The sequence below is a fragment of the Salmo salar genome, chromosome 04 (assembly GCF_965601325.2).
Source record: "Salmo salar chromosome 04, fSalSal1, whole genome shotgun sequence".
Classification (NCBI taxonomy): Eukaryota; Metazoa; Chordata; class Actinopteri; order Salmoniformes; family Salmonidae; genus Salmo; species Salmo salar.
The window spans coordinates 93,842,954-93,857,855 of record NC_138294.1 but is presented as its reverse complement, the minus strand read 5'-3'; the positions used below and the strand labels follow the sequence as shown (position 1 = coordinate 93,857,855).

Here is a 14,902-nt window from a genome sequence, read left to right as displayed (position 1 = left end):
CAGGTCTCCTGATAGAAACACACCTGACTACAGGTCTCCTGATAGAAACACACCTGACTACAGGTCTCCTGATAGAAACACACCTGACTACAGGTCTCCTGATAGAAACACACCTGACTACAGGTATCCTGATAGTAACACACCTGACTACAGGTCTCCCGATAGAAACACACCTGACTACAGGTCTCCTGATAGAAACACACCTGACTACAGGTCTCCTGATAGTAACACACCTGACTACAGGTCTCCTGATAGTAACACACCTGACTACAGGTCTCCTGATAGAAACACACCTGACTACAGGTCTCCTGATAGTAACACACTTGACTACAGGTCTCCTGATAGAAACACACCTGACTACAGGTCTCCTGATAGTAACACACCTGACTACAGGTACCCTGATAGTAACACACCTGATTACAGGTCTCCTGATAGAAACACACCTGACTACAGGTCTCCTGATAGAAAAACACCTGACTACAGGTCTCCTGATAGAAACACACCTGACTACAGGTCTCCTGATAGAAACACACCTGACTACAGGTCTCCTGATAGAAACACACCTGACTACAGGTCTCCTGATAGTAACACACCTGACTACAGGTACCCTGATAGTAACACACCTGACTACAGGTCTCCTGATAGAAACACACCTGACTACAGGTCTCCTGATAGAAAAACACCTGACTACAGGTCTCCTGATAGAAACACACCTGACTACAGGTCTCCTGATAGAAACAAACCTGACTACAGGTCTCCTGATAGAAACACACCTGACTACAGGTCTCCTGATAGAAACACACCTGACTGAAGCTCTCCTGATAGTAACACAACTGACTACAGGTCTCCTGATAGTAACACACCTGACTACAGCTCTCCTGATAGAAACACACCTGACTGAAGCTCTCCTTTTAGTAACACACCTGACTACAGGTCTCCTGATAGAAACACACCTGACTACAGGTCTCCTGATAGTAACACACCTGACTACAGGTTCCCTGATAGTAACTCACCTGACTACAGGTCTCCTGATAGAAACACACCTGACTACAGGTCTCCTGATAGAAACACACCTGACTACAGGTCTCCCGATAGAAACACACCTGACTACAGGTCTCCTGATAGAAACACACCTGACTACAGGTCTCCTGATAGAAACACACCTGACTACAGGTCTCCTGATAGAAACACACCTGACTACAGGTCTCCTGACAGAAACACACCTGACTACAGGTCTCCTGATAGTAACACACCTGACTACAGGTCTCCTGATAGTAACGCACCTGACTACAGGTCTCCTGATAGAAACACACCTGACTACAGGTCTCCTGATAGAAACACACCTGACTACAGGTCTCCTGATAGTAACACACCTGACTACAGGTCTCCCGATAGAAACACACCTGACTACAGGTCTCCTGATAGAAACACACCTGACTACAGGTATCCTGATAGTAACACACCTGACTACAGGTCTCCCGATAGAAACACACCTGACTACAGGTCTCCTGATAGAAACACACCTGACTACAGGTCTCCTGATAGTAACACACCTGACTACAGGTCTCCTGATAGTAACACACCTGACTACAGGTCTCCTGATAGAAACACACCTGACTACAGGTCTCCTGATAGTAACACACTTGACTACAGGTCTCCTGATAGAAACACACCTGACTACAGGTCTCCTGATAGTAACACACCTGACTACAGGTACCCTGATAGTAACACACCTGATTACAGGTCTCCTGATAGAAACACACCTGACTACAGGTCTCCTGATAGAAAAACACCTGACTACAGGTCTCCTGATAGAAACACACCTGACTACAGGTCTCCTGATAGAAACACACCTGACTACAGGTCTCCTGATAGTAACACACCTGACTACAGGTATCCTGATAGTAACACACCTGACTACAGGTCTCCTGTTAGTAACACACCTGACTACAGGTCTCCTGATAGAAAAACACCTGACTACTGGTCTCCTGATAGAAACACACCTGACTACAGGTCTCCTGATAGAAACACACCTGACTACAGGTCTCCTGATAGTAACACACCTGACTACAGGTATCCTGATAGTAACACACCTGACTACAGGTCTCCTGTTAGTAACACACCTGACTACAGGTCTCCTGATAGAAAAACACCTGACTACTGGTCTCCTGATAGAAACACACCTGACTACAGGTCTCCTGATAGAAACACACCTGACTACAGGTCTCCTGATAGTAACACACCTGACTACAGGTCTCCTGATAGAAACACACCTGACTACAGGTCTCCTGATAGAAACACACCTGACTACAGGTCTCCTGATAGTAACACACCTGACTACAGGTTTCCTGATAGTAACACACCTGACTACAGGTCTCCTGATAGAAACACACCTGACTACAGATCTCCTGAGAGAAACACACCTGACTACAGGTCTCCTGATAGTAACACACCTGACTACAGGTACCCTGATAGTAACACACCTGACTACAGGTCTCCTGATAGTAACACACCTGACCACAGGTCTCCTGATAGAAACACACCTGACTACAGGTCTCCTGATAGAAACACACCTGACTACAGGTCTCCTGATAGAAACACACCTGACTACAGATCTCCTGATAGAAACACACCTGAATACAGGTCTCCTGATAGTAACACACCTGACTACAGGTACCCTGATAGAAACACACCTGACTACAGGTCTCCTGATAGTAACACACCTCACCACAGGTCTCCTGATAGAAACACACCTGACTACAGGTCTCCTGATAGAAACACACCTGACTACAGGTCTCCTGATAGTAACACAACTGACTACAGGTATCCTGATAGTAACACACTTGACTACAGGTCCCCTGATAGAATCACACCTGACTACAGGTCTCCTGATAGTAACAGACCTGACTACAGGTACCCTGATAGTAACACACCTGACTACAGGTCTCCTGATAGAAACACACCTGACTACAGGTCTCCTGATAGAAACACACCTGACTACAGGTCTCCTGATAGTAACACACCTGACTACAGGTACCCTGATAGTAACACACCTGACTACAGGTCTCCTGATAGAAACACACCTGACTACAGGTCTCCTGATAGAAAAACACCTGACTACAGGTCTCCTGATAGAAACACACCTGACTACAGGTCTCCTGATAGAAACAAACCTGACTACAGGTCTCCTGATAGAAACACACCTGACTACAGGTCTCCCGATAGAAACACACCTGACTACAGGTCTCCTGATAGAAACACACCTGACTACAGGTATCCTGATAGAAACACACCTGACTACAGGTCTCCCGATAGAAACACACCTGACTACAGGTATCCTGTTAGTAACACACCTGACTACAGGTCTCCTGATAGTAACACACTTGACTACAGGTCCCCTGATAGAATCACACCTGACTACAGGTCTCCTGATTGTAACAGACCTGACTACAGGTACCCTGATAGTCACACACCTGACTACAGGTCTCCTGATAGAAACACACCTGACTACAGGTCTCCTGATAGAAACACACCTGACTACAGGTCTCCTTATAGTAACACACCTGACTACAGGTACCCTGATAGTAACACACCTGACTACAGGTCTCCTGATAGAAACACACCTGACTACAGGTCTCCTGATAGAAAAACACCTGACTACAGGTCTCCTGATAGAAACACACCTGACTACAGGTCTCCTGATAGAAACAAACCTGACTACAGGTCTCCTGATAGAAACACACCTGACTACAGGTCTCCTGATAGAAACACACCTGACTGAAGCTCTCCTGATAGTAACACAACTGACTACAGGTCTCCTGATAGTAACACACCTGACTACAGCTCTCCTGATAGAAACACACCTGACTGAAGCTCTCCTTTTAGTAACACACCTGACTACAGGTCTCCTGATAGAAACACACCTGACTACAGGTCTCCTGATAGTAACACACCTGACTACAGGTTCCCTGATAGTAACACACCTGACTACAGGTCTCCTGATAGAAACACACCTGACTACAGGTCTCCTGATAGAAACACACCTGACTACAGGTCTCCCGATAGAAACACACCTGACTACAGGTCTCCTGATAGAAACACACCTGACTACAGGTCTCCTGATAGAAACACACCTGACTACAGGTCTCCTGATAGAAACACACCTGACTACAGGTCTCCTGATAGAAACACACCTGACTACAGGTCTCCTGATAGTAACGCACCTGACTACAGGTCTCCTGATAGAAACACACCTGACTACAGGTCTCCTGATAGAAACACACCTGACTACAGGTCTCCTGATAGTAACACACCTCACTACAGGTCTCCTGTTAGAAACACACCTGACTACAGGTCTCCCGATAGAAACACACCTGACTACAGGTCTCCTGATAGAAACACACCTGACTACAGGTCTCCTGATAGAAACACACCTGACTACAGGTCTCCTGATAGAAACACACCTGACTACAGGTCTCCTGATAGAAACACACCTGACTACAGGTCTCCTGATAGAAACACACCTGACTACAGGTATCCTGATAGTAACACACCTGACTACAGGTCTCCCGATAGAAACACACCTGACTACAGGTCTCCTGATAGAAACACACCTGACTACACGTCTCCTGATAGTAACACACCTGACTACAGGTCTCCTGATAGTAACACACCTGACTACAGGTCTCCTGATAGAAACACACCTGACTACAGGTCTCCTGATAGTAACACACTTGACTACAGGTCTCCTGATAGAAACACACCTGACTACAGGTCTCCTGATAGTAACACACCTGACTACAGGTACCCTGATAGTAACACACCTGATTACAGGTCTCCTGATAGAAACACACCTGACTACAGGTCTCCTGATAGAAAAACACCTGACTACAGGTCTCCTGATAGAAACACACCTGACTACAGGTCTCCTGATAGAAACACACCTGACTACAGGTCTCCTGATAGTAACACACCTGACTACAGGTATCCTGATAGTAACACACCTGACTACAGGTCTCCTGTTAGTAACACACCTGACTACAGGTCTCCTGATAGAAAAACACCTGACTACTGGTCTCCTGATAGAAACACACCTGACTACAGGTCTCCTGATAGAAACACACCTGACTACAGGTCTCCTGATAGTAACACACCTGACTACAGGTATCCTGATAGTAACACACCTGACTACAGGTCTCCTGTTAGTAACACACCTGACTACAGGTCTCCTGATAGAAAAACACCTGACTACTGGTCTCCTGATAGAAACACACCTGACTACAGGTCTCCTGATAGAAACACACCTGACTACAGGTCTCCTGATAGTAACACACCTGACTACAGGTCTCCTGATAGAAACACACCTGACTACAGGTCTCCTGATAGAAACACACCTGACTACAGGTCTCCTGATAGTAACACACCTGACTACAGGTTTCCCGACAGTAACACACCTGACTACAGGTCTCCTGATAGAAACACACCTGACTACAGATCTCCTGATAGAAACACACCTGACTACAGGTCTCCTGATAGTAACACACCTGACTACAGGTACCCTGATAGTAACACACCTGACTACAGGTCTCCTGATAGTAACACACCTGACCACAGGTCTCCTGATAGAAACACACCTGACTACAGGTCTCCTGATAGAAACACACCTGACTACAGGTCTCCTGATAGAAACACACCTGACTACAGATCTCCTGATAGAAACACACCTGAATACAGGTCTCCTGATAGTAACACACCTGACTACAGGTACCCTGATAGAAACACACCTGACTACAGGTCTCCTGATAGTAACACACCTGACCACAGGTCTCCTGATAGAAACACACCTGACTACAGGTCTCCTGATAGAAACACACCTGACTACAGGTCTCCTGATAGTAACACAACTGACTACAGGTATCCTGATAGTAACACACTTGACTACAGGTCCCCTGATAGAATCACACCTGACTACAGGTCTCCTGATAGTAACAGACCTGACTACAGGTACCCTGATAGTAACACACCTGACTACAGGTCTCCTGATAGAAACACACCTGACTACAGGTCTCCTGATAGAAAAACACCTGACTACAGGTCTCCTGATAGAAACACACCTGACTACAGGTCTCCTGATAGAAACACACCTGACTACAGGTCTCCTGATAGTAACACACCTGACTACAGGTATCCTGATAGTAACACACCTGACTACAGGTCTCCTGTTAGTAACACACCTGACTACAGGTCTCCTGATAGAAAAACACCTGACTACTGGTCTCCTGATAGAAACACACCTGACTACAGGTCTCCTGATAGAAACACACCTGACTACAGGTCTCCTGATAGTAACACACCTGACTACAGGTATCCTGATAGTAACACACCTGACTACAGGTCTCCTGTTAGTAACACACCTGACTACAGGTCTCCTGATAGAAAAACACCTGACTACTGGTCTCCTGATAGAAACACACCTGACTACAGGTCTCCTGATAGAAACACACCTGACTACAGGTCTCCTGATAGTAACACACCTGACTACAGGTCTCCTGATAGAAACACACCTGACTACAGGTCTCCTGATAGAAACACACCTGACTACAGGTCTCCTGATAGTAACACACCTGACTACAGGTTTCCCGACAGTAACACACCTGACTACAGGTCTCCTGATAGAAACACACCTGACTACAGATCTCCTGATAGAAACACACCTGACTACAGGTCTCCTGATAGTAACACACCTGACTACAGGTACCCTGATAGTAACACACCTGACTACAGGTCTCCTGATAGTAACACACCTGACCACAGGTCTCCTGATAGAAACACACCTGACTACAGGTCTCCTGATAGAAACACACCTGACTACAGGTCTCCTGATAGAAACACACCTGACTACAGATCTCCTGATAGAAACACACCTGAATACAGGTCTCCTGATAGTAACACACCTGACTACAGGTACCCTGATAGAAACACACCTGACTACAGGTCTCCTGATAGTAACACACCTGACCACAGGTCTCCTGATAGAAACACACCTGACTACAGGTCTCCTGATAGAAACACACCTGACTACAGGTCTCCTGATAGTAACACAACTGACTACAGGTATCCTGATAGTAACACACTTGACTACAGGTCCCCTGATAGAATCACACCTGACTACAGGTCTCCTGATAGTAACAGACCTGACTACAGGTACCCTGATAGTAACACACCTGACTACAGGTCTCCTGATAGAAACACACCTGACTACAGGTCTCCTGATAGAAACACACCTGACTACAGGTCTCCTGATAGTAACACACCTGACTACAGGTACCCTGATAGTAACACACCTGACTACAGGTCTCCTGATAGAAACACACCTGACTACAGGTCTCCTGATAGAAACACACCTGACTACAGGTCTCCTGATAGAAACAAACCTGACTACAGGTCTCCTGATAGAAACACACCTGACTACAGGTCTCCCGATAGAAACACACCTGACTACAGGTCTCCTGATAGAAACACACCTGACTACAGGTATCCTGATAGAAACACACCTGACTACAGGTCTCCTGATAACTACACACCTGACTACAGGTCTCCTGATAGAAACACACCTGACTACAGGTCTCCTGATAGTAACACACCTGACTACAGGTCTCCTGATAGTAACACACCTGACTACAGGTCTCCTGATAGAAACACACCTGACTACAGGTCTCCTGTTAGTAACACACCTGACTACAGGTACCCTGATAGTAACACACCTGACTACAGGTCTCCTGATAGAAACACACCTGACTACAGGTCTCCTGATAGAAACACACCTGACTACAGGTCTCCTGATAGAAACACACCTGACTACAGGTCTCCTGATAGAAACACACCTGACTACAGGTCTCCTGATAGAAACACACCTGACTACAGGTCTCCTGATAGTAACACACCTGACTACAGGTCTCCTGATAGAAACACACCTGACTACAGGTCTCCTGTTAGCAACACACCTGACTACAGGTCTCCTGATAGAAACACACCTGACTACAGGTCTCCTGATAGAAACACACCTGACTACAGGTCTCCTGATAGAAACACACCTGACTACAGGTCTCCTGATAGAAACACACCTGACTACAGGTCTCCTGATAGAAACACACCTGACTACAGGTCTCCTGATAACTACACACCTGACTACAGGTCTCCTGATAGAAACACACCTGACTACAGGTCTCCTGATAGTAACACACCTGACTACAGGTCTCCTGATAGTAACACACCTGACTACAGGTCTCCTGATAGAAACACACCTGACTACAGGTCTCCTGATAGTAACACACCTGACTACAGGTATCCTGATAGAAACACACCCGACTACAGGTCTCCTGATAGAAACACACCTGACTACAGGTCTCCTGATAGTAACACACCTGACTACAGTTCTCCTGATAGAAACACACCTGACTACAGGTCTTCTGATAGTAACACACTTGACTACAGGTCTCCTGATAGAAACACACCTGACTACAGGTCTCCTGATAGTAACACACCTGACTACAGGTACGCTGATAGTAACACACCTGATTACAGGTCTCCTGATAGAAACACACCTGACTACAGGTCTCCTGATAGAAACACACCTAACTACAGGTCTCCTGATAGTAACACACCTGACTACAGGTACCCTGATAGTAACACACCTGACTACAGGTCTCCTGATAGAAAAACACCTGACTACAGGTCTCCTGATAGAAACACACCTGACTACAGGTCTCCTGATAGAAACACACCTGACTACAGGTCTCCTGATAGAAACACTCCTGACTACAGGTCTCCTGATAGAAACACACCTGACTACAGATCTCCTGATAGAAACACACCTGACTACAGGTCTCCCGATAGAAACACACCTGACTACAGGTCTCCTGATAGAAACACACCTGACTAAAGGTCTCCCGATAGAAACACACCTGACTACAGGTCTCCTGATAGTAACACACCTGACTACAGGTCTCCTGATAGTAACACACCTGACTACAGGTCTCCTGATAGTTTGACACCTGACTACAGGTACCCTGATAGTAACACACCTGACTACAGGTCTCCTGATAGAAACACACCTGACTACAGGTCTCCTGATAGTAACACACCTGACTACAGGTTTCCCGACAGTAACACACCTGACTACAGGTCTCCTGATAGAAACACACCTGACTACAGATCTCCTGATAGAAACACACCTGACTACAGGTCTCCTGATAGTAACACACCTGACTACAGGTACCCTGATAGTAACACACCTGACTACAGGTCTCCTGATAGTAACACACCTGACCACAGGTCTCCTGATAGAAACACACCTGACTACAGGTCTCCTGATAGAAACACACCTGACTACAGGTCTCCTGATAGTAACACACCTGACCACAGGTCTCCTGATAGAAACACACCTGACTACAGGTCTCCTGATAGAAACACACCTGAATACAGGTCTCCTGATAGTAACACACCTGACTACAGGTACCCTGATAGAAACACACCTGACTACAGGTCTCCTGATAGTAACACACCTGACCACAGGTCTCCTGATAGAAACACACCTGACTACAGGTCTCCTGATAGAAACACACCTGACTACAGGTCTCCTGATAGTAACACAACTGACTACAGGTATCCTGATAGTAACACACTTGACTACAGGTCCCCTGATAGAATCACACCTGACTACAGGTCTCCTGATAGTAACAGACCTGACTACAGGTACCCTGATAGTAACACACCTGACTACAGGTCTCCTGATAGAAACACACCTGACTACAGGTCTCCTGATAGAAACACACCTGACTACAGGTCTCCTGATAGTAACACACCTGACTACAGGTATCCTGATAGAAACACACCTGACTACAGGTCTCCTGATAACTACACACCTGACTACAGGTCTCCTGATAGAAACACACCTGACTACAGGTCTCCTGATAGTAACACACCTGACTACAGGTCTCCTGATAGTAACACACCTGACTACAGGTCTCCTGATAGAAACACACCTGACTACAGGTCTCCTGTTAGTAACACACCTGACTACAGGTACCCTGATAGTAACACACCTGACTACAGGTCTCCTGATAGAAACACACCTGACTACAGGTCTCCTGATAGAAACACACCTGACTACAGGTCTCCTGATAGAAACACACCTGACTACAGATCTCCTGATAGAAACACACCTGACTACAGGTCTCCTGATAGAAACAAACCTGACTACAGGTCTCCTGATAGAAACACACCTGACTACAGGTCTCCTGATAGAAACACACCTGACTACAGGTCTCCTGATAGAAACACACCTGACTACAGGTCTCCTGATAGAAACACACCTGACTACAGGTCTCCTGATAGTAACACACCTGACTACAGATCTCCTGATAGAAACACACCTGACTACAGGTCTCCTGTTAGCAACACACCTGACTACAGGTCTCCTGATAGAAACACACCTGACTACAGGTCTCCTGATAGAAACACACCTGACTACAGGTCTCCTGATAGAAACACACCTGACTACAGGTCTCCTGATAGAAACACACCTGACTACAGGTCTCCTGATAGAAACACACCTGACTACAGGTCTCCTGATAACTACACACCTGACTACAGGTCTCCTGATAGAAACACACCTGACTACAGGTCTCCTGATAGTAACACACCTGACTACAGGTCTCCTGATAGTAACACACCTGACTACAGGTCTCCTGATAGAAACACACCTGACTACAGGTCTCCTGATAGTAACACACCTGACTACAGGTATCCTGATAGAAACACACCTGACTACAGGTCTCCTGATAGTAACACACCTGACTACAGGTCTCCTGATAGAAACACACCTGACTACAGGTCTCCTGTTAGTAACACACCTGACTACAGGTCTCCTGATAGAAACACACCTGCCTACAGGTCTCCTGATAGAAACACACCTGACTACAGGTCTCCTGATAGAAACACACCCGACTACAGGTCTCCTGATAGAAACACACCTGACTACAGGTCTCCTGATAGTAACACACCTGACTACAGGTCTCCTGATAGAAACACACCTGACTACAGGTCTCCTGATAGTAACACACCTGACTACAGGTCTCCTGATAGAAACACACCTGACTACAGGTCTCCTGATAGTAACACACCTGACTACAGGTACGCTGATAGTAACACACCTGATTACAGGTCTCCTGATAGAAACACACCTGACTACAGGTCTCCTGATAGAAACACACCTAACTACAGGTCTCCTGATAGTAACACACCTGACTACAGGTACCCTGATAGTAACACACCTGACTACAGGTCTCCTGATAGAAAAACACCTGACTACAGGTCTCCTGATAGAAACACACCTGACTACAGGTCTCCTGATAGAAACACACCTGACTACAGGTCTCCTGATAGAAACACTCCTGACTACAGGTCTCCTGATAGAAACACACCTGACTACAGGTCTCCTGATAGAAACACACCTGACTACAGGTCTCCCGATAGAAACACACCTGACTACAGGTCTCCTGATAGAAACACACCTGACTAAAGGTCTCCCGATAGAAACACACCTGACTACAGGTCTCCTGATAGTAACACACCTGACTACAGGTCTCCTGATAGTAACACACCTGACTACAGGTCTCCTGATAGTTTGACACCTGACTTCAGGTACCCTGATAGTAACACACCTGACTACAGGTCTCCTGATAGAAACACACCTGACTACAGGTCTCCTGATAGTAACACACCTGACTACAGGTCTCCTGATAGTTTGACACCTGACTACAGGTACCCTGATAGTAACACACCTGACTACAGGTCTCCTGATAGAAACACACCTGACTACAGGTCTCCCGATAGAAACACACCTGACTACAGGTCTCCTGATAGAAACACACCTGACTAAAGGTCTCCCGATAGAAACACACCTGACTACAGGTCTCCTGATAGTAACACACCTGACTACAGGTCTCCTGATAGTAACACACCTGACTACAGGTCTCCTGATAGTTTGACACCTGACTACAGGTACCCTGATAGTAACACACTTGACTACAGGTCTCCTGATAGAAACACACCTGACTACAGGTCTCCTGATAGTAACACACCTGACTACAGGTACCCTGATAGTAACACACCTGATTACAGGTCTCCTGATAGAAACAAACCTGACTACAGGTCTCCTGATAGAAACACACCTAACTACAGGTCTCCTGATAGTAACACACCTGACTACAGGTACCCTGATAGTAACACACCTGACTACAGGTCTCCTGATAGAAAAACACCTGACTACAGGTCTCCTGATAGAAACACACCTGACTACAGGTCTCCTGATAGAAACACACCTGACTACAGGTCTCCCGATAGAAACACTCCTGACTACAGGTCTCCTGATAGAAACACACCTGACTACAGGTCTCCTGATAGAAACACACCTGACTACAGGTCTCCCGATTGAAACGCACCTGACTACAGGTCTCCTGATAGAAACACACCTGACTAAAGGTCTCCCGATAGAAACACACCTGACTACAGGTCTCCTGATAGTAACACACCTGACTACAGGTCTCCTGATAGTAACACACCTGACTACAGGTCTCCTGATAGTTTGACACCTGACTACAGGTACCCTGATAGTAACACACCTGACTACAGGTCTCCTGATAGAAACACACCTGACCTACTGTTTAATAGTCAGGTACCTGGTCTGGCAGAGAGATAGAACACCTGACCTACTGTTTAATAGTCAGGTACCTGGTCTGGCAGAGAGATAGGACACCTGACCTACTGTTTAATAGTCAGGTACCTGGTCTGGCAGAGAGATAGGACACCTGACCTACTGTTTAATAGTCAGGTACCTGGTCTGGCAGAGAGATAGGACACCTGACCTACTGTTTAATAGTCAGGTACCTGGTCTGGCAGAGAGATAGGACACCTGACCTACTGTTTAATAGTCAGGTACCTGGTCTGGCAGAGAGATAGAACACCTGACCTACTGTTTAATAGTCAGGTACCTGGTCTGGCAGAGAGATAGGTCACCTGACCTACTGTTTAATAGTCAGGTACCTGGTCTGGCAGAGAGATAGAACACCTGACCTACTGTTTAATAGTCAGGTACCTGGTCTGGCAGAGAGATAGGACACCTGACCTACTGTTTAATAGTCAGGTACCTGGTCTGGCAGAGAGATAGAACACCTGACCTACTGTTTAATAGTCAGGTACCTGGTCTGTCAGAGAGATAGGACACCTGACCTACTGTTTAATAGTCAGGTACCTGGTCTGGCAGAGAGATAGAACACCTGACCTACTGTTTAATAGTCAGGTACCTGGTCTGGCAGAGAGATAGAACACCTGACCTACTGTTTAATAGTCAGGTACCTGGTCTGGCAGAGAGATAGAACACCTGACCTACTGTTTAATAGTCAGGTACCTGGTCTGGCAGAGAGATAGGTCACCTGACCTACTGTTTAATAGTCAGGTACCTGGTCTGGCAGAGAGATAGGACACCTGACCTACTGTTTAATAGTCAGGTACCTGGTCTGGCAGAGAGATAGGTCACCTGACCTACTGTTTAATAGTCAGGTACCTGGTCTGGCAGAGAGATAGAACACCTGACCTACTGTTTAATAGTCAGGTACCTGGTCTGGCAGAGAGATAGGACACCTGACGGTATCTGTAACACACAATACCTGTGAAACACCTGATATATGTAAAGCACCTTAGCAGACGCTCTTATCCAGAAAACACCTGACCAATTATCTTTGTCTGTCCAGTTTGTCCTCCTGTTTATAATCAGTTATAATAGTCAGGCATAAAGGTAGGTCACCTTTTCAGTAACACACCTGACCAACACATCTAAGACCTGACCAAGTCCATTCATTTTATAACAAGATATCAGGTTTAAAGGTAACACACCTGACCAACACACCTAATCAACTATATAGTGTCTATAGCCCAATTACAATAACCAGGTATACCTGACCAGGCAGCAAGGTAACACACCAAATACTAACACAGCAGATCAACTATGACCAGAGTTTACAACCCACTGACGATCATCAAGCATCTGTTCAGGGACCTTGTTCCTATTCGGCTCGAAGGGCCATCACGTAAAAAAAAAAAATGACATGTTTATCAAGATTATCAACTGACTACCAATGGACTACAGATTTCCTGCTTGTTGTCCAATAGGAATATACCTCACGTATTGTCTTCCTGTTTGTTGTCCAATAGGAACATACCTCAAAATATTGTCTTCCTGTCTGTCTGTCTGTCTGTCGCCAATAGGAACGTACTTGACCAACGAGGCCAAAGGAGCGGACGACGCCCCGGATGCCGATACAGCTATCATCAACGCAGAGGGCAACACACATGCTGAGGAGAAGAAGGAGTACTTTATCTAGACTGTAGAGGGCGCTCTGATCTGCTGCCCCCAAACATGCTGAGGAGAAGAAGGAGTACTTTATCTAGACTGATCTGCTGCCTCCTCTCTCTCTCTCTCTCTCTCTCTCTCTCTCTCTCTCTCTCTCTTTCTCTCTCTCCTCTCTCTCTCTTTCTCTCTCTCCTCTCTCTCTCTTTCTCTCTCTCCTCTCTCTCTCGTTCTCTCTCTCTCTCTCTTTCACTCTTTCTCTCTCTCTTTCACTCTTTCTCTCTCTCTCTCTTCACTCTCTCTCTCTCTCTCTTTCACTCTCCTCTCTTTCTCTCTCTCTCTCTCTCTTTCGTTCTCTCTCTTTCTCTCTCTCTTTCTCTCTCTCTCTCTCTTTCACTCTTTCTCTCTCTCTCTGTCACTCTCTCTCTCTCTCTCTTCACTCTCTCTCTCTCTTTCTCTCTCTCTTTCTCTCTCTCTCTTTCTTTCTTTCACTCT

General features: G+C 46.2%; 1 protein-coding gene across 1 annotated transcript in view; it reads left to right on the top strand.

Annotated features, from left to right (window-relative positions):
* The window catches only part of LOC106604040 (cell adhesion molecule 2), a 654,407-nt gene extending 639,770 nt beyond the window's left edge, over positions 1–14,637 (top strand). The window contains exon 9 of the mRNA XM_082974832.1: positions 14,326–14,637. Within this exon, the coding sequence (XP_082830958.1) occupies positions 14,326–14,441 (116 nt within the window). The 3' untranslated portion in view covers positions 14,442–14,637. The remainder of the gene's footprint in view (positions 1–14,325) is intronic.
* Positions 14,638–14,902: the final 265 nt, after the last annotated feature.